We start from the raw sequence: 20940 nt of genomic DNA, 5'->3' as shown, positions 1-20940 counted from the left end.
TCTTGTAAAATTTAACATTGTAGATATAACAAATTTACAAGATGACCTTTGTTTTTGCTTTTATGACCTTACTCTCAAAAAATGAATTTTTAGTTCTTTGTTTTTATCTGGAAATTATTTTTTTTTGATTTAAAAACTGTATTAGTCAATTTTGTCGAGAGGTGTTGAAAGGCTTATCCAGCATCGCTGTATTGTAGTTGTCTGTTCCGCAGAATAAAGCACCCATTCGCGCGTAATCAGTTTTGTTTGTTTTTATTTCTCGGAATCGTCGGACATGTGTTTCGGTGAGGGAGAAGAAAAAGAAAACAGAGAAGAAAGGAAGATGCAACAGTTGATGAAACCTTTTAGGTCAGATTTTCAATAAGAAAATATATATAAAATATATTTTTTCTGTTTAGTTATTTAGCTATATAACTAAATAATTCTGTGGAAATAGCTGAGTTGTTTTTTTCCGAATTCGCAAAATAAGCTTCCGAAAAAAAGGTAATAAATGATTAAGCCTCCGCAAAAAGGTAATCCATAAAATTATTAACAGCGAGAATTAATTGATATTTATATATACCATCCACACTTGAGAATAAAGGTGCCTGGTGATGACAAAACTTTTCTGCAATCAAAGGGGAGAGGTCTAAGCAGTATGAGTAGGATAAAAGTCGTAAAACTAATATCCTGGAACCATTATTGGAACTTACTAAGGTAGAAAAAACATGTTGACATTTCTTTGTCTATCAAAAATCTTTCTGTGATCTTGTACATGCCTTTCCTCTAATGCCTGGATTGTTTACTAACAGCACCACATCAAGCCTTGTATTCCATTGTTCCTGAACATTACCTTGACAAAAATGTTAAATGCAGTTATACTGTGAATGGTAACATGAACAAACTTTGTTAAAAGATTTTTGTTTGTTTATCCTCAGACCCCCAACCCCAGTATCTCTTTAACTGTTCGTCAAAAGCGCATAACTCTATACATTTTTTGATCAGCTCTACAAAATGGCAACAAAGAAAAAAAATTCTCAATTTTTTTTTTGGGCATTAATGGGTTGTTGCTGACGTTATTAAAATTCAAATGATGGATATTTTTTGTTTCTTTTTCACTTAAATAAAAAGGCTTATTGACTAGTTAATTGTTATTGACTGCTCAACAAGTATGTGGTTAATAAGTATATAATACAACCTTGTTTGTTTACTCCATAGGTTTTTTTTGTGCCCAGATTTAGGGTGATGTTTTGCATTTTGGGAATAACTAGGTTGCATTCAGGAAAGTGTAGGAGCTTTTGGAAGAAAGTCAAGGATTATTTATATTTAAAGTTTTAACACTTTCCCAAATAGAATATGGTTGTCATAACAAAGGCAAAAGGCATTGGCAGTTTTCTCAAATTTACAAATCCAAATACTTTTTCTTTAACTTCCAAAGAATCTTCCAAATATTCTTGTTATGAAGATCTGCAGGAATTATCTTGATTATTAGATCACAACAGGCGAGGTGTGTCAATTCTAAAATTATTATTGAAGTAAGTGTGATAAAATATATGTGTTATATATGTTTCTTAGGGCCGATTTACCTCTGCACGCTTTTCGGGAGTGCATATACTCATTTGGAGATTATTACATATGAGAAACACAAATATAAACACATATTTGTTTGCAGAAAGTCTTGAATAATACTAAGGAGTAATATATAGTCCAGAAATTATTCTTGAAAAGTAATTATTTCCAAATATTTTCATATAGCCTCGTATCACTAAAAAATAGCCATTTTGATTTTGCCTGTAGACAAAAAAAATGAGGGAACTAGAAAATGCCTAAACCAATACACGCCTCTGTGAACAGACAAGTGTAATATGCACATATTTTTAAGTTAGTACACAAAGTTTTTAAAGTTTACACCTAAGTCATTTTTATTTATTTTTTGACAACTAACTTGTCACACTTCACAGATTATGGGGGTTTAGTCTTCAAGGTAAAAGTTGGTAAAGTGTTGCAAAAGTTATTTGTTGCCGAATGAATCTGTATTAGAATGCTTGCTCTCTGTCTGAGCCAATTTAAAATGCCAATTATAATTGCAACAAGAATCATAGTAATGCCCAAGTACATTTAATTACTTCTTGCTAACAGGTGGTCAAGGATGCATGGAATAGCATAATAAGGAATAAAATAAATTACCTCGTCTCTCTACCATTTAAATTCAGCAATAACAGAGACAAAACTTAATTATCAATTATGGCAGGATAAAAGTGGACACCTTGGACAGTTGACTGTCTTATAAGGAACGTTTGTATAATCTTAAGCAGTTCATTTCAATTTTACAATATCGAAATAATTCATATAAACATTGTGAAAAAACTGTTGCCAAGTAACATTGTGTCACCACGCTTCATACTGAACATAATGCTCTATTAATAAAATAATAACTAGACAGAAGTTGGCAATTTAAAGTCTGCTAAATTAAATGTGCTTTTGACCCTAAATAAAGGGTTTTTTGAGTTTGTACTCAAAAAATTAGCCACTACCAGCGTTAACTAACTGGGTAACTATCTTGTTCAATTAACTGGGAATGCTGGTTTGAATGAGATTATAAATCAAACAGGCAAGACATTTATACATAAAACTTTTTTCCTTTTATTATTGTTTTTAAATCCTAGTTCTTTTATACCAGATGCTTCTGGAGTTAAAAAGCAACTGAAAAAAATTGGTTGCATTCTAAGCGTAACGTTGTATAGTTTTATATTTTTTTAGGTATTTAAAATTATTATAGAAGACTTTTCTTGAAAGAAAAGATTTAATAAACTTGCAGTTTTATTTATAAATGTTGGAAAGCAAAGAGAGTGCAACACTGATTCAAATTACTCTTGAAAAAAGTGAAACTAAGACTTGCATGAGAATCAATCCTTTACAAATGTCACAAACTTTGCAAAAAAAGTTTCTTGCCAAAAATAAAACAGATGGTATTAACAAAACTATAATATCTACTGGTTTGTCAGCATTATCAGCTTCAAAAAAACGGTCCAGTTCATCGTCAAGCATTAGTGAGAAGAAAGATGTTTTGAAACCCACTAATATCCTTACTGAATCTCGAAAGTTGAATGTAAATTCTCCTATCGGTTTGCATCAAAACTTTCATGCAAGTGACACAAGAAGTAGTGTTGTGTCTTCAATCTGTGATGGTTATACAAGTATACAAGGTATTTTATTGGTAGTTGTTCTGCAGTATTATCAGTGTCTATAAAAGAATTATTAAAGTTTGTAAAACAAGTTCATTTTTTTCAATTGTTTTTACAATTTACCTGATTGATTTTTTAGCCATCACTGCCAAGCCAAGTAGAAGCTATAACCAAATATATTCTTTCGAGCTATTTTACCATAGAGTCATTATCAGAAGTTTGCATACAAAAATATAAACAAGGAGATATAACAAACAGTGTCAAACTACATGAAAAGTCAGTTGCTGTAGTTTAATTGAAATCAACCATGTCCTTTTTTGTGTATCGATTTGTTTATCGCTATCTTATCACTATCGTTAATAGTAGTGTCAAGAATTTCAAAATAGGACTAGTCACTATTGTGATTGTTATTATCAATAATTTATTGTTTGTTTTGCTTTAAAGTGTTAAAAATTATTTTTAGACCTAAATATGCAATATTGTATCTATTTTTAGATGCAAAATTTGAAAAAGAAGAAGACTATTGTGAACCTTCAGTTGTTAAATATCAAGTTGATGAGACTGATGGTAACATTGATACAACAAAATATCAAGCTAGCAACTCTGTTAATTATGTTCTGCCAATAGAAAGTTTCAACAAATTTAAAGTGATTTTACCAAAATCTAAACTGGAATTAAAAACCATTGATGGAACTAAAGTAATTGTTACAAGAAGTTCTACAAATAAAAACAATTGTCTAGAAATCGAAAATTCTGAATCGACAAAAGCATCGTCAGAATTGACTAATAATAATTTATTAACAAGAAGTTTTTACAAACATCCGAAATCAAGTTTAAGTATTTTAGAATTGCTAACACGCCAAAGAGCAGATCTAAGCTCCAAACTGCCAAGTATATATACAAACCGTAAAACAGTGGATCCACGTAATTACGTATACTGCACTAAAACAAAAAAGTTTGTAATTGATAGTCAAACTGGTTTAATCTCGTGTCAAAATATTGCAGGAGTAAGTGTAACAGAAAAAAAAAGCGACAGCGATGAAGTTTTTGTCCATCCTGATTTTGTTTTGGCCCCAATTTCATCATGGTTGTCATCAACATACACAAAGAAACTCTTACAACAATATAAACCAATAAGCAGTGCTGTAAAACGCGTTGCTAGCAAAGTTTTATGTAGCAGTGGGAGACTTACTTTGAAAAGACTGAAAGATGATGACACAAAAACAGCTGGAGAGTCATTCCAATACGTCATTTTAAGCACAAAGTTTGGTTCGTTTGTTCAAAAGAGAAACTTAAAAGGTACATGTTTGGTTATTTTTGGTTTAGATATTATTAAAACGAACGTAATCGCTTTTGACAAGAAATAAGTCACTATATGTGAACCCACTCATACGATAGAGGTTAAGCATTTCAAATTAATGCCAAGCAGTTTATTGGAAAACACCCGTGTTATCATGAATTTAGTGAAGATTAAAACATTTTTTGTTATATTTTTTTGACACTTTGTAGTCTTTTAAGTTAGTACAAAAATTGCTAGAAATATGTATGTGTTTCTTTGTTTTAGTTTTACAATCGTCTCCAGTATTTATAGATGACAGAGGAACCTGTTTTTCAAAAGAAAGTAAGTGTATGAATCTGCTTTTTTTAACCAATACTCCTCAATACTTTCTCTTACTTATGTATATACCTTTATTTCAATAGAGTCACGCGTAATTGTTAATTTTGCGCGTCTCATTTATTTTTTTTCGCTCCCTTTGGTGAAATTTCGCGTGTATCTAGGCGCACTCTCCCAAAGTTATTTTTGCCAACACTAAAGGTTTGAGGAAGGAATAGAAACATTAAATGTGGGATATAATCATTAAAATTTGTTGTTATGTTTTTTAAAGAGGACCAAATATTGTGGAGCTAACTATTATGGACGCACTTTTTCGTACAGCTTTTAGTGCGCGGAATGCATTTGTACCTTACCACGCGGCTATACGCTAGACGTGTGCAAAAATTGATCCAATTTTCTGACATTTTATTTGTTTTAGCTGACAAGTTTAACAACATGGCTAAAGTTCTTCAACAACCAAGGTAAACATATATTTTTGAATATTTTTTCATAAGTATCAGTACAACTCAATTAGAAATCGAAACAAGGACAGGACTATTTTGGACGGCGAAAATATTATTGTCTTTTCAATGCGCATCTGCAGATCAGGGTAAAACAAAGTTGACATTCTCTTTTCAACTCGAAAATAATGAATTGAGGTTGTGGGTAGAACGTCAGATATTTTAACGAAGTAAAAATGTCATGTGGAAATACTACTGATAATAGCATGCAAAAATATAAGTGCTTTAATAAATTTTATTTTTTCAACGACTTTTTCGCATATTTTCAGTTTTTAAAATAGCCATTTATTCGTTGCAAATAGCCCCTGTTCTTGTTCGTAAAACCTCTAGTATCGACTCTTCATCAAGTGAAAACATCAAACGCATTTTTCTTAGAAAAGTTGAAGAAGAAGCTGCTTTAGTTTCATTAAAACAGATGCTACCAGCTTATCTAGATTGTGATGTAACAAAAGTAAGTTTAGACAAGAAGACTTCAGATAGTAAGAATAGTCAGTTGAAATAAAAGATAACTTTTTGTGTTACTTCTACTGAACCTGTGTTATTTATTAAACACGCTTTTGAAAGTGTATAAACCCAGATTTAGCAAAAAACTTAAAAAGTTTATAAATTTAAATAAAAAATCCTCTCCTTTTCATCTTCTTTCTCTAAAATAACAGATAATAACTTATCATCAATAATAGTGCCACAAATGAAAAAAAAAACTTCGTTTGGAACCATTCTTCATGGTTAAAACTTAAAGTTTCATGCCTTCTGTGAACACAATCTTCAGCATGATTCATTTGTGACATTTTATTGACTCTATTAAATTATTGAGCACTCTGTAATGAAGAAAAAACTTAATTACTTCGTACGCATGTTATAAATATATAAGTTTGACCATTAAAAGTTTGCGTTGTGTTTTAGGCAAGTATTATCCTCCACACAGTAATCTACATCAAGGATTTAGAAGAAGAAATTAGAAGTAGGGAGTAAATATTAATTAAATTCAGCAGTTTACTTTTTTATCAATACTATATACCGTTTACATTTTTTCATAGGCTTACTTAATGAAAACGATTCCAAATATATAAATTCAAAACATGACTCTTCTCTGGAGTGTTGTGATTCCTTTATGATCCCATCGACTGAGCATTTAACTTACGGTATACTATACGACAAAGACTCTTGCCGTAGAGACCCACTTCTACCTTCATATACACAAGATCAAGATAAGTGTACAGGGGTATTGTCACCTCACTTTTCATTGAAATGCAGGTTCGTTAAAATTTCTGTTTTACTAAAGTTTATTCATGCCGAAAACATTTACATGACTTGTTGAATATTACAGAGTGGAACCTCTCTAAATCAAACACTTTCTATAAGACAGGAGTTTTATACGAATAACAAAAAATCTCACAGCGTAAGATCTTATTCCGAACACTTATTACGGGGTCTTGCCGGAGCATTTCGTCTTAAATTTATCTATAAAGCGAATATCAGCAGAAATGTTTTTGTTTTCACTTTTTTACAACAATTTTTTTATACTGCTAAATTTATTTATTTTTTATTTTTATTCAGGGCATTGTCGTTTTTCTAACTAGAACACTCTTTCAGATACGCAGTGAAAAGGGCTTCGAAGGGTCTGTAAAAGTACGGGAACTTTTCTTGTTGCGTTTCGGCCCTGAGCTATTCGCTTCTCATTATCGTCTCTGGAGTACTTTATTTTCTCTATATTTAATTAGGGAAAAAAATGAATCTTTAAAGGGGGGACCTCTCAAAAGCAGTCAATTTTTTTGTCTCGCTAGTGTATATTTTAGGGAGGACCCATTACATTTTTTTATTGTTTATTTTAATTTTCTATCGCGTGTTTCAAACGCAACCGTTTCTGAAGATTCTTCGACAGAAAGTTAACATTGTTGTTTTAGTGAGGTGATTCAATCCGAAAAATTAATGTCCTTTGAAGATCTTTCAAAGACGGTTCTCAATAGTGAAAAGACGTCCAGTCTAGGTACAAATGGGGATTATTTTGATGTGAATCTTAACATGGTCGAGTGTTGCCATGACTACCTTTCAACTAATCCGACATCTAAGGATATCTGGATCATGGAAAACTCGTGGAATAATGAAGGCGAAATATTTGAGGACAACGAAAAGCACGAGGAAAGATTTTCAAGTGAGACTTTTGTTTACACCGATGTGAATTTGCATTCTTCAAGTCAAACTTCGACCGCTGTCCAGTCATGCGCAGATAGTACTTGTGAGGATGCTTCCTCTGAATTATATCCAATTTTAACGAACTCCTCTGGCGAAAGCAGTTTATTTTCATCTCAATCCAATGGATTCGTTTTATCTCCTCTCACGTCTGATTATCTTTTACCTGCTCGAGATGTTAATAATTTTTAAAGATTTTAATGTTTTATGTAATTTTCATGTTTGCCACTAAAGTACGTTTAAAAAATTGTTGTTAACGCGGTTTAGTAAGTTTCCATGGTTACAAGTTTTGTATTTTGAGTGTTGTAAGTTTTCTAGAGTCAGATTTTTAGGCTCTTCGTTCAGGTGGGCCGATATAGTTTTATACTTTGGCCGAAATTCTTTTGGCCATTTGTTCAGGACCTATCAATCAGAGAAAAATCTACCCGAATGCTGAAAGGCCTTTAATACGTTTTTCTACATAATGTTGTAATTTTGCCATATAGTTGTATTGTTACTAAATATGCTGAGGTTAGCATGTTTTTAACGTCAATATTGTTTTTTTTATTGGTCTTTTTATTCTTGTCTACGAAATTCTAACTTTCTACTTCGCAACGAAGCGATCTAACTTTAAATAAGTCAAGTTTGACAAAAGAGTTTTCAAAAGGACAATTTGCTGGAATGTAAATTCAATGTTACACTTTTTTTATAAACAATCGCCCAAAAAATTGCCAAAATTTTAAACAATTGCCAAACAACTTTCACTTGGCGAATAAATTGTCGAAAATTACCGATTTGCTTGCCAAATAATTGGTCAAATAACATATAAATTTCCATGGTTCGAGTTGAAGTCCTAAGTTTGTCAGATCTAAAACCCTTGCAACAGTGGCACTTTGAATGAATACTTTGCAAATTTTCATGTTCTGAGGTTAAACACTTGACTCATTTTGAAATACTTTGAAAATAAACAATTCGCCTCGTACAATCTTACCCAGGTAAAAAATGACTAGACAATTTTCTGGGGTGTTTTTCCTAAGTAGCTAAACAATGTTCGGGGCGAAGTGCAAAAAGTCAATTGTTTATAAAAAAGAAAGTGTAACCGCGGTTTTATAACAAGTTGAAGTTTCTTGCCAATAAATTTGTTGTTGTTTTTAATGTCGTTTGTTTAGTGTGAAAAATAAGAAGTTTTTGTTGTACTAATTTCAAAAAATGAATATTAATTTTACATTATTATTATTATTGAAATTGTTTACCCAGGCTAGCCTCTTCAGTTCCTATTGGTACTGCTATCAACGAGGGTCCTACGAAGGGGGTCCTAGTGCATTTAAAGCTCCTATTTGAGCTACGAAAGTCATACAAGCACAGCAGTCGTTCAACTAGACAACCGCCTAAGACATCAATCCTATTCTCATGCTGAGCGCTAAGCAGAAAGGATTCATTCAAAGATTTATAGTCTCAGGTATGACTCAGCCAGGGTTTGAAACCAAGACCGCCCACACTGGAAGCAAACGCTTTACCAGTCAGCCTACCAATTTCCATTATGGGTAGCATTGAGGCTCCAAGCTTTTACCAAGTCCGATGTCTTGGAACACTGAAGAGGGACTTCGAAATGAAAACAAACCATTACATCCTAAGGAATATGTTTCTTTCTAAAATAATCGACTTAACGATAAAATTTGATGGAACGTGCTTGCAACCAAACCAAATTCTCAAGCGTGAATAAATAATGTTCCAGATGCATCCAGTGAAATGACTGCTGGTAACGCTCCATTTTAAAGATGGTTACCACAAGAATTTAAATACAGCAAGAATACAAATTCTGAGGTTGATTCGTTCTTGCGCACACATGATAATATTAAGTTAAAATTTATTTTGTGCAGCTTTTGCACAAGATCCTCTTCATTTGGAGCAGTTGATTTTCTTGTTCTAAATAAAACGCGGAATTTGTTTTTAAGTTATGGTCGGCAATGATATTTTTGCTAAAATAAAACTTGTCAATGCACCAGTGCAAAATTTTTGTACATCAAGCGAGGGGAGTTGGGAATGGTTTAACAAACTGAACTTGCCCCGGTCAACTACAACTGGGGGCATTTTAATTTATTCAAAAATTGTGTTACCATACCTTCAAACTTAATGCCTTTAACTAATTCTTCTTTGGCAAAAGGTTGCCTAGAGTTGATTAATTTTCGCGAATTTTATCCACAATAAAAAGTGGCGTAAAAATTTTAAAGTTGCAAAAAAAAAAAGAGTCGAGAAAAAATCAATTCGCGAATATTAATCATCGCGAAATGTATTTTTTCGGACTTTGCAAAAATTATCGTCTGTCATGGTGTTATCCCTTTCTTTCTCCAATTAGATGATTTCTAACAGCACTCATGTGCACTTCAGAACAGTAAAAAGAGGTGACAAAAGAGAAACTTGGACTTACCACGCAAAAACATTTCCTGTTAAAAATATCAAACCAGTGCTCTCCATCATCTCTCACAATATCGTTTTCAACACAGCTCTTTGAAGGAGATGCTTCGCTTAAATCTGTCGAGTCATCAAGTATTTCATTTCTTAATTCTGATAACTAAATGAACACAAATTGTTATTTTCCATTTTAAAAGCAGAGACTTTTGAACATGTAAAGTAATAAGAATTAGCAACATATTCTGTACCTGCTTCTTCATTTCTTTAAGTATTCGAGAGAACTTTTTTATTTTCTTTGTCATCGATTTTATCTTATTCAGTAGTTTAATTTTAGATTTTAAGTTTTGCTTTTTACCAACCACCACAGGTAGTTCTGTTTCTTCAACGACAGTGTTATTAAAGTTAAACGGACTTTCATCAATATCAGTAAAAGATCTTCGGTGACGGTGCGTTGACCTCTTCCGCGGAGAGCTCGAACGATTTTCTTGAAGATAATTGGTCAGTGTGTTTGTGTGATCCGAAGAAGAACAAGCTGAAAAGTTCAATCAGAAAATATTTTTACTTTGAATAGTGATGTCCAACGCAGCTGACTTCAAGAGCGCTCACGAAACAATAGCAGTAGTAACCTAATTTCTCTTGCTCACTTAACGTAGTAAAGCTTAAGGAAAGGAATTTTAATAGCAATTTGAAAAAAACCCCGCTAAATTAAATTCCCGTCAAAATTATTTTTTCCTGACATCCGTCAAATCTAACCAAATTAAATCTATTTTTACTGCCAGCTAAATTTTTTAAACAACCAGTGAATTTTCATGTGGTTCTGCACGAGGATTTCAATAGTCTTGTTTCAGTCTTGATGTTAGTATTTACAACGAGTGGCTTTCTTTTTGATCTAATTTTGTAAAAAACTAATGTTGATATACAAAAAACAAACCAGTTTGCAAACTTTTATTGAATAAAGTTTTTTCTTCATCAAAATTAAATTCCCGTCAAATTCCGCCGATTGCGCCCAAATTTATTCCCTTAACGTATATATGAAAAAACAAAGAGCATACCGTCATCTCCGTTACAACATTCTTTCCAAAACCTTACGTCGACGACAGGATGTTGGGAACAGGGTGTGTAGTCAGATGTGCGCGTCACACGTGTGAACACATCACGTTGCACGTGACGTATATCATCACTGTTGTCACATATAACGCGACTCAACGTTGTCTAAACAGAACGTAGTCAGAATACATATAACGCAACTCAACGTTGTCTAAACAGAACGTAGTCAGAATACATATAACACGGCTCAACGTTGTCTAAACAGAACGTAGTCAGAAAAGTTACCTAGAGTTAGTAGTCAGAATACATATAACACGACTCAACGTTGCCTAAACAGAATGTGGTCAAAATAAATAATTCCGGGACAATGTGGACTATTTCTAATTACCACTTAAACAGTTTGTTACAAGCAACCTCGTCCCCAGAGGGTTTTGCCTTTTTGACATCGTAAAGCGCTATCGACTTTGGTATAGGCAACAAACCATGAAGACGAGGATGTGTTACACGCTGACTAATCGTTGACGGAAATATACATATGTGCCAAAGACTAACTACCTTATTGGGAAAACCCAGGGATTAGGTTAAGGAAAATTAAGAGTCCAGGAAGACCAATCACCAATGCATAGAATTAGTTTATAAATAAAATATTGCTGTTGTGTATTCAACTTCATCCCCAGGACATCTTGTATCTTTTCTAATATCGGGAGGGCGATACCTATGTCAGAAATGATACTGGTTGGGGGTGTATTGTCTTTTCCTGTCCTGTAATCATAAAAGTTCATTAGTTCCTTCATCATTAGTTAAAATGAAAACTGCTCACTTTTCCTGTTTTTCCTTCGACAAGGCATTTCTCTCACTCCAAAGACATTTACCTCCTCACGTTAATATAAAAATAAAAATACTTACTTGTTTGATTTGAGTAAGTTGTTCTGGTGTAAACACTCCCGGGTTTTCGTACCAAAACCTATCTCCATCGCGGAGCCTTTTGAACTGCAAGGAGATTAAACACATAAACAAAGGACCTAAATTCGAACCAGGGAGAGGGTCTTCTAATATTCCACCAACTATTAAATCAATCTTATCCACTGATCCATAAATTGTTTTCAATTTTTCTCGAAGTTTTTTGTTTTTTATTTCATTCTTTAAATCTTCAAAACGGTTAACATCGCTCATATTGCAAATCGAACGCCAACTCTTGTATGTAGGTAACCCATGGTCTCTTCCACGTTGGATATTCAACGCAGCAAGATCCAGTGCGACTGCATGCGCCATTTCAAATAAGTGTTCAGTGAGTTCGGAATTAAACGGTTGATGGGTTGCTTTTCGGTCTTTTACTGGAGTTCCAAATAAACCTCTTAATAAAGGATCAATACCGCCCTCCTCGATCAAGCGGTAGGGGGAAAAGAAAGCCTTATGCAATGGTAAATTACCTTCGGGAATTTCGTCAAATGATTTATTCAGACGAGCAAGAAATGGTTGAATTAAAGTATGACCGAATCTAAAAGCAGCAGTAGCGAATGCATTAAATATTGTCGGCTCAACATTCGGATTATATCTGGTATATTCACCCAATTTCGCCATTCCTTGTTTACCGAGTATTTTCGGGAGCCATTCGGTATAAGAAATGTGCTGCATTTGTGCGCCTACGATTTTTCTCGCTTCCTGGTATACCTTCTCGCCTTTCCAATGTGGATTAAAACGACGGAGCCGTCGCGCTAAGAGATTATGTTGTCGCATCCATAACGTATGCATGGAAAGCAAACCAAGTTGTTCGTTGCCACGGTGATCTCCTGTTAAAAAACACGGCACCCGACTTTCAGATTTGTTTACTTGGCAATCGATAGGAGTGTTCTGGTTGAAAGGCAACAGAAACTTCCCATCTTTATAATGCATTCCCTGTTTTAAGTAACCGCTATCTTCTTCAAAGGACCTTAAGTCATATGCATCTTTTTCAGAAGAACCGTACACGTTAGACGCATCAATGAATGACGTAATTTGGTTTATTTGCTGACGGGGCGTAATTGTGTCGAAAAATACAGACGTAGAACCGCTTCCACAGACAGCACTTGATCGAGTGAATTCCATACATTTGTATCGCTTGATACGAGGATCGTCCTCTGGTATTTTGATAGGAAAACAAGGTTGTTGGTTTTCGCAGCTTTCACGACAAGAGGTACCATCATTAAAACGAGAGGTACTGGGACTAGTGACAGTAAAATCCATATCATGATCCAAAAATTGACCCCACTGCATTAACATATGTGTATATTGTTTGTCTGCCGTAACGTTAGCACTAGATATGATATCTAAGGAAACTTTTCTGGCACTTGGCAGCTGAGTGTCATTCCATCCAATTGGAGTGTTAAAACCATTCTCATAGTTAGGGATTAGGAGGCGGGAAAAGGGCGTAAGAGCAGCACCCCACATAGGGTGGTTAAAATTGTTGCAAGAACCATCATATGAGCGATACTTTCGGTGAAAACAAAGGTTCGAACAGTTAACAAGACGATGATGTGCAGTGCATCCAGACAGATTGGCCAGTAACCGAATGCGTTCTGGTGAAACCAACCCATTAAAATGGTAGTTCTGTTTCATCCCTTTATGCAAAATACCTGAATCTACACTCTTTTGAATGAGTTCCAAAGCTATTTCGAATATTTCTGCTGACCTTGCAATTTTTATAGCATCAGGAGAAGGAAAACGAAATAATGCTAATAAGTCCGCAGGTGACCGTGGCTGAAATGTTTGTAATTTCTTTTTTGTCAATTCGATAGCACCATCAACTTCTAGAAGAGCTTGCTTGACAGATTCAACAACAAAGCGATCACCTTCATATGTTCCATTTTTTGGACCTGTAAAGTAACCAATGATAATTAAACTTTTATAAATAAAGAAATAAAGTAGAATATCCATAGCATACACAGTACAGACACGATCAACATCTGAACTTGGTATAGATTGCATACCAATAACTGTGAGACTGAAAGAATCTGAAGCAAATCCAACACTGTTCCTAGACACGCATTCCCATCGACCAGCATCAACATTTCCAATATCTTTAATTTCAATTACACCAGTCACCGAGTTTACACTAAATCGGTTGCCATTAGTTACCTATGTAAACAATATAGTTTCATTAATAACATAGGGTGTCGATGTTGTGCAAAGGGTTAGATAAAAAAAGTAAACAACTTAGTCACCAACCTGTACACCGTTTCTTCTCCATGCGATAACCGGCTTCGGCGCGCCTTCTGCTGCGCAATGAAAATTTATTGTATTTCCAGACTGTACAGTCATATCTGCGGGCTTTACAGTAATTTTTGGCTTGACTAAAAAATAAATAAGTTAAGTAAACCTGTTCTGTATTTGTTTTCAAAAGAATTCGTCAATAAATGGCGGCTTACTTCGCGCTCTGACTGATAAATTTGCACGCACAGCAACCACACCAATAACATTTATGGCTTGACATTCATATGTACCCGCGTTTTCTTTACGAGCATACAGTATTCGCAGCGTACCAGATGGTAACACGACATGCTTGCCGTCAGAAGGTAATCGGTTGCCGTCTTTGAGCCAAGCAATAGCCGGTGCAGGATAGCCAGTTGCTTTACATTTAAAGGAGGCCGTTTCGCCGTCTAAAATGTTTTGGTTACTCGGTGTTCTTGTAAATGACGGGGGAGCTAAAATTGAAAATGTAGTTTGTTACAAAATCAAAGCAACAAATACGACGACAACAACAACAATAACAAAACAAAAAACAATAACAAAAACAAAAAACAACGACAGCAAAAACAAAAACGACAAAGACGTAAACAACGACGCTAGCAACAACAATAGCAACAACACCGACGACGTACCTTTCACAACTAGTTTAGCTGTGTGTGTCACACTCCCGACGTTGTTTTCTGCACGACAGGTATAATAACCAGCATCGCTAATTTGAAGTGATTGAATTTCTAAGTCGCCAGTTGTTGAGAGTTTAAATCTATCTTTTTCTTCTTGTATCTGTTTAAGAAAATATAACAAAAGTAAAGGTAATAATCACGTTACTTTTTAGCATGAAAAGCATGGGATATTTTAACCTTTATTACTCACCAGTTGACCATTTTTCACCCATATAACACTTGGTCTTGGGTATCCAGTAGCACGGCAGTTAAACAACGCTATGCTGTCAACAATAGCATCAATATTTGTTGGTGTTTCAAGAAAAGTAGGTATGACTATAAAAAGGTAAAAATTTAAGTTTATTTCTTAAATATTTGCATGTTTTTTTTTCTAATTTACCTGACTCTCACCTTCATCCGCAACAATTCCAACAGTTGTACCAAGGACCTTAATCCCAATAACATTTTCAGCAACACATTGGTAGAAGCCAGAAGATTCTACCGTGATCGGACTTAACACTAAGGTGCCATCGCTTTGAAACTCATGACTTATATTTGCATTGATGCGGTTACCATCTTTTAGCCACGATATTTCGGGTGGGGGATTCCCTTTGGCTTTGCATGGCAATTTTACTATGCCGCCAAGCACTGCTATCTGCCTTGTAAGATCGGTTATAAATGTCGGTTTATCTAAACAGCAATAAAGACAGGTTGATAAAATAAAGAACAACAAACCTGTCATACTTTTGCATATTCCTATTGGTATCAAATCTAATGTTTTCAGCAAAAGTTCTCCTATTTTTAAAAGTTTATACTTTCCGTATACAGTTCACACTTTTTTATGAAAATCATCCTTTTTATTTTTATTCGACAGACTGGGAAGAATTTTTCATGATACGAGTCTTTTGAGAATTAATGAATCCTTAAACTTTTGAATTTTGATCTTATTTCTAAATTAGAGCGCCTAAAGTATGTCCTCAATGATGAAAGGGAGTTGCACAAGCAACATGCATAAATAAAAAAATTGCTGGAATAAATGGCGGAAATTTAACCTTTTGGGGAAGACGTGTCCGGGCTTTATTAGCAAACCAACCGAGTTGTTTTTTCGGAGATTTTAACTATGTAGTCTTAAAGTAGCTATAATCGAGTCTCAAATTATGCTGTTTTTGAATAGGTAACCGGCAAAAAAAGATTTTTTTTATTCAGTGAAAAATCGTTTTCTCTGCCAAAAGGTTAATCCTTGTGAATTTTACAAATTCATCTGATATAAAAAAGTGTCATATTTTAAAAACTACGGGAATAAATTTAGTATATTGAAATACAACTCACAGCATCCCAGATCTGAGTATTTCAAACTGTTAGCTTGGTGTTCTACATCTTTGTAAATACAAGTAGCTCCCAGATGTATGTTCCCTTCAAGTGTGATGTCTTTCACAAGTCGCGCAAAATGGCACGTGCACGGAATGTGATTTGAACTGAGTTTCCTAAAGTTATTTAAAAACAATCAAGTTGGTTAAAAAAAAAGTAGTAAGCCTTGAATTGAAAATCTAAATTATACGTAGGGTGGTCGGTTCATTGTCATTTTCATTGTCCTTGACCTTCCTCTAAATTTTCCGCAAGTTTTATTTATATTCCCTAACTTACGAAAACAAAATTTTCAAAGAAATGCTCAATTTGCAGTTATATATTCGACAGCTGAGCTTTGCACAACAAAATTCCACAATCTTTTCTTGACATTTGAAAAACATACTAAATTCCCTGACTATTTGTTGCAATTTTGAACTTCTTTTCCAGGTCTTCCTAGATTGTTGGTTACTCTAGGAGCAGTTATTGATATTGGCAAGATTATGGTCAGTGATGAAAAAAAAACAAGGCTTACAATCTGCGTAATTGTTTCATTGGTGACAAAACACGCTTATCAATTTCTGTCAGCTTATTTCGATGTAGATATCTAAAAAGAATTATTTTTGATGAATTTAATATTTAAGAAAATAAAATACAATACAAATACAAAAAAAAAAAAAAACAATAAAAATGCAATGAAACAAACAAAAAAAATTTAAATTCCTAGCTAAATTACTTTCCTTGTATAAACATCCTGCCGTGATCAGGCCATAACCAATTTGGCATTTGCATTGCAGTCAAAGACTGAAATTACCTGGATAGGAATTTTTAATGTGGTCTGTATATGTCACTCTGGCAATAAAAAACCAACTCACAATCTTTGTAAGGACACGAGATCAGAGAATGCTTTCGGTGAATTTCTTTCAATTTCATTATTTTGTAAGTATCTAAAAGAAAGAAAAAATATGATGGAATCATTTCTGTATAATTTCAACTTAAAATAAACACCCTCTTAAATAGATATGCCACCCCCCCCCCCCACACACAGCCCATAGCAAAAAAAAAAATACTTTTTTTGGAGTGTTGTTTTGTATAATTAGAAATTGTCTGTAAGAATGCTTTTTGTTTACACATTTAAGGGAGAAGCGAGAAAATGAAATCATAAATTTTTGCAGAAATATGAAGAAATTAAGAGAAGCTATTAAAAAGCTACGAATCATGTTTTAATAAATAATAGCAAGATATACTAACACATTCACTCTCCTGGTTTTAGGAAAAGGCTGAACATTCTGTGTCATGTTAACTCAACTTTAAAACAATAGGTTAGATAGTGTAAAAATCTATTTTAATAAATTTCAGCACAGCAGGGATTTAAGAATTATCTGTTTAAATAGCATTACAAGCATTATTACAAAAATGTTTTTGGTATTATTTTTATGACTACAGTTATGATTGCTTGCTCATGGACATTTCAAACTAGAAAGATGAGAAAGGTTTGAAAGTTACAATTTTAAATTCTGTAATTCTTATGTTAAACTTAGATAAAATTCATTTAATTCACAATAAAAAACAGCAACTTTAGCATTTACACCACATCTTTTGGTATGCTAATGTTTAGGTTGTGCACAACAGTGTTTTCTAGTAAAATACAATGAACAGCTTTACTACAATATGAAAAAATCAATGCTTAATGTTTAATTTTTTCACAATTAAAATGTTTAATCTTAAATGTTATTAATTATGCTAAAAATGATTTGTGCTTATCTATGTGGTCTTGTTGAAGTATCACAGAGAAAGTGCAAAATAACACATAAAAAAGAAAGTCAGTTAAAAGTTAAAGTAAACTATATCTATAATATTTATGATATTTATATATTTATGATCTATAGATCTATGAATGATATAGATAACCTAATAACAAGTATGTTTTAAATCAACTTAATTCGTCACTTAGCTAATTATTCTGTTTACATTTGTCCTTGAGAACATATTTAGTCAACTCAGGCGACTTATGGCATAACAGGGTGTAATCCAGAAATGAAAAATAAGGACTGCTAAATCCCAATGGAAATTCCATCAGCTCTAAGCCATTATTGAAATCTTATTCCTTCACAAAAATATTAGTCCCATATTTTGTAATAAATATAATTAGCTACTCTAATAAATTAAGAAATTTGGGAAAAATTTTAATTGAAAAACTGTCGTTTAACGGCTACTGAGAATGGTGGATTACAGTCTGCACAACCCCATACATTTAAAATATTTATTTATTTTAGTTCCTTATTTGATACATATATATTAATTATATACTAAATTAAGTGCCTTAAAAATTGTTTGCTTGCCGAAAGTGGATTTATGTAGTAACTCATCAACATTTTAACGTCTTAGTTTAGTCATGGGCATCACACCCTGGCAAATGTATTAACTTATTAGAAAAAAACTAAATTTTATATTTTAAAATGTTGTTAATAATTTTCGGAATTCAGTAACAAATTAATCACAAAGGAATAAAACAACATGACGACATTCACAACATATCCTGAACGGATGTAGAAAAAAGGAAAACAAACAAAGAATGTTTTCATCTCAAAGAAACAGAATTATCTTTAAAAGTTTAATAAATGTCACATCATCTTAATTTCTGTTATAACAATTAAACTTTATGACAAATTTAAATGCATTTTTTTATTTACATACCAATTTACAAGATAAACACTGCATATCTAAATATTTTTTTATTTTTTAAAAAAGAGTTTACTACTTAGGGGTTAGGTCAATTTATTTTTTTACTCCAATTCCAACTAAGATTTTGCCTGGGTGGCAGGTTTATTGAACTTTTTTTTTTGAAAAATTGAACAGAAAAGGTTTCACACATTTTTTTTAAAAAAAAGAAACTAGAAATAACTTACAACTGTTCTAAATTTGACAAACCAGAGAAAGTATTTTCATTTATACTTTCTAACTTGTTGCTAAATAAATATCTATGAAAAGAAAAAGGATATTATATATAAATTATTGGGCTTTAACGCTATGTTTATAAAGCACTTATCCCAATCTAACACAACATCAAAACAAATAAACATAAGTAAATTAACACCTTTGTTTTTTTAGTATCAAACTTTACAGACAAAGTCAAGCATATGTGGCTACATCTAATATCTAAGTACTTACAAATGCTTCAACTTCTTAAGATTTAAAAATGAAAATGGTTCAATATCTTTTAACAAATTGTTTCCAAGAAATCTATTACATAAAATATATTAAATGTCGTTATTTAGAAAAAAATATAAAAATAAACAAAGAATAACAGAAGAAGCCACTTACAATCTTTCAAGATGAGGAAGAGTATTAAAATCTTCCTTTTTTATCTCGCTGATTTGATTATACCTCAAATCTCTAAAAGAAGGGGCAAATATAAAACTATAAGAAATAATGTAAAGTTTACAAACCTAAACCTAATGTGGCAAAGAAAAAAGGTAGCATCATCATGGCTATGTTGTAGAGGTGATCGCGATGCATATAGTGTAAAAAACGAAAGCGAAACACTATTTTACCCGGAAACTATTTAGCGGACCAGACACGATGGGCAACTGTTTGGTGCGGCCAATCTAGTTCCCAGGCCTTCTCTTTCTAATATGTGGCGCGTGAATGAAACACGTCTCAAATTATTACCAGAAAAGCGAAAATAAGCTGTGGGTCGAGATTGCGCCGCTGCCGGTTGTTCAAGCCAGAAAGCCAATCAAGAAATAAACTTGAAATGTAGATAGAGTTAAACATAGAGTTAAACATAAATACTTACAAAACGATTGTATCGTTAGGTATATTCGCACTCGGTATACGTTTCAATCCAATATTTATACATCTTACTGTTAGCGGCAGTCCGCATCGACAGCCTCGTGGACAAATTTTTTCTCTTTGTCGTTGAGCCAAACCAGAATTTAAAAATATGATAATTATTATAAAAATGTTGTACAACATGTCTGTGATCTTTTTTTAAAGATACCTAATATATCATTTTATATGTTTTGAAATGTATGCCTTCCTTTAAAAAATCACCAAGTTACTTTGATGTTCACACATGGACGATAACCATTACTTTCTTACTCATCTTTGTATAAACACAAGGTGGCTGGAAAGTGTAAATAAACGGAGACGCGTTCTTCCTGAACAATTTAAGAATCAACTGCAATTTTTTAAAAAATCGTATCAAGTTACAACATCTCTATGTCAAAAAATTATTTTAACACACAGCGTCATAAAAACCGAAAGGATTTTTAATGTTTGTTTTATTATAAAATAATATAACCTTTGTTTTATGACGTTGGCTTAAAACATAGGAGGTCAGCATTGTATTCAATCCAACTTCTGCTTATTCAATTCTTATGGGATAAAGTTTTTTATATGTATATTTTATATATATTTTTGGCATACCTGCCTCCACGATGTGGACGTATTATGTAACTTTTTGTTTCGACGCCAAAAAAAATAAATCGGTGCGGAAACTCAAGCGAGTCTGTAAAATATACTATGGAAACTATGGTCATATATGAAGTAGGTTAAAATTATGAATATATCCCAGGTTTATTTTACGTACACTGACCATGAACTTTGTTATTGTTTTAAAGCCAGAAATAAACATTCGAATGGAAAATAAATGGCGACCAAAGAAGGTGCAGATTTTAAAATTAAGTTTATAGGTAAAAATCTGCCTGCAAAAATTCCTTGATTTATATTTTTTGTGTTACAAAAACGAATTAAAAGTTCTCACCACTAAGCAGACAAGGCCTAACTCCTCTCCGTATCTC

At 33.1% G+C, this 20940-nt stretch overlaps 2 protein-coding genes across 3 annotated transcripts; one reads left to right on the top strand and one right to left on the bottom strand.

Annotated features, from left to right (window-relative positions):
* Positions 1-248: 248 nt before the first annotated feature.
* On the top strand, positions 249-8681 carry LOC130655490 (uncharacterized). 2 transcript variants are annotated; one of them, XM_057458254.1, is made up of 9 exons: positions 249-348; positions 2740-3185; positions 3660-4463; positions 4729-4785; positions 5198-5240; positions 5655-5730; positions 6183-6240; positions 6317-6533; positions 7184-8681. In XM_057458254.1, the coding sequence occupies exons 2-9, from the start codon at positions 2810-2812 to the stop codon at positions 7659-7661; spliced, it is 2109 nt and encodes a 702-aa protein (XP_057314237.1). In that variant the 5' UTR covers positions 249-348; positions 2740-2809; the 3' UTR covers positions 7662-8681. The 2 variants fall into 2 exon arrangements, with proteins under 2 accessions (XP_057314237.1, XP_057314238.1); XM_057458255.1 differs by lacking the exon at positions 249-348 and adding an exon at positions 3304-3440 and having other exon boundaries at positions 3116-3185.
* Positions 8682-9071: 390 nt separating this feature from the next.
* Positions 9072-20308, bottom strand: LOC130655485 (peroxidasin-like). The gene is made up of 18 exons (XM_057458250.1): positions 19935-20308; positions 19460-19531; positions 19307-19378; positions 19045-19116; positions 17011-17082; positions 16671-16742; positions 16121-16275; positions 15203-15481; positions 15003-15127; positions 14765-14912; positions 14312-14587; positions 14112-14236; positions 13874-14021; positions 11814-13759; positions 10913-11072; positions 10109-10392; positions 9877-10020; positions 9072-9374 (listed from the first exon to the last, which is right to left on the bottom strand). Exons 1-18 carry the CDS (start codon positions 20111-20113, stop codon positions 9348-9350), a joined length of 4356 nt encoding a protein of 1451 aa, XP_057314233.1. The 5' UTR covers positions 20114-20308; the 3' UTR covers positions 9072-9347.
* Positions 20309-20940: the final 632 nt, after the last annotated feature.

Source organism: Hydractinia symbiolongicarpus, chromosome 8 (assembly GCF_029227915.1).
Source record: "Hydractinia symbiolongicarpus strain clone_291-10 chromosome 8, HSymV2.1, whole genome shotgun sequence".
Lineage (NCBI taxonomy): Eukaryota > Metazoa > Cnidaria > Hydrozoa > Anthoathecata > Hydractiniidae > Hydractinia > Hydractinia symbiolongicarpus.
Note: the sequence above shows the minus strand (reverse complement) of the source record. Positions and strands in the feature narration are given on the sequence as shown.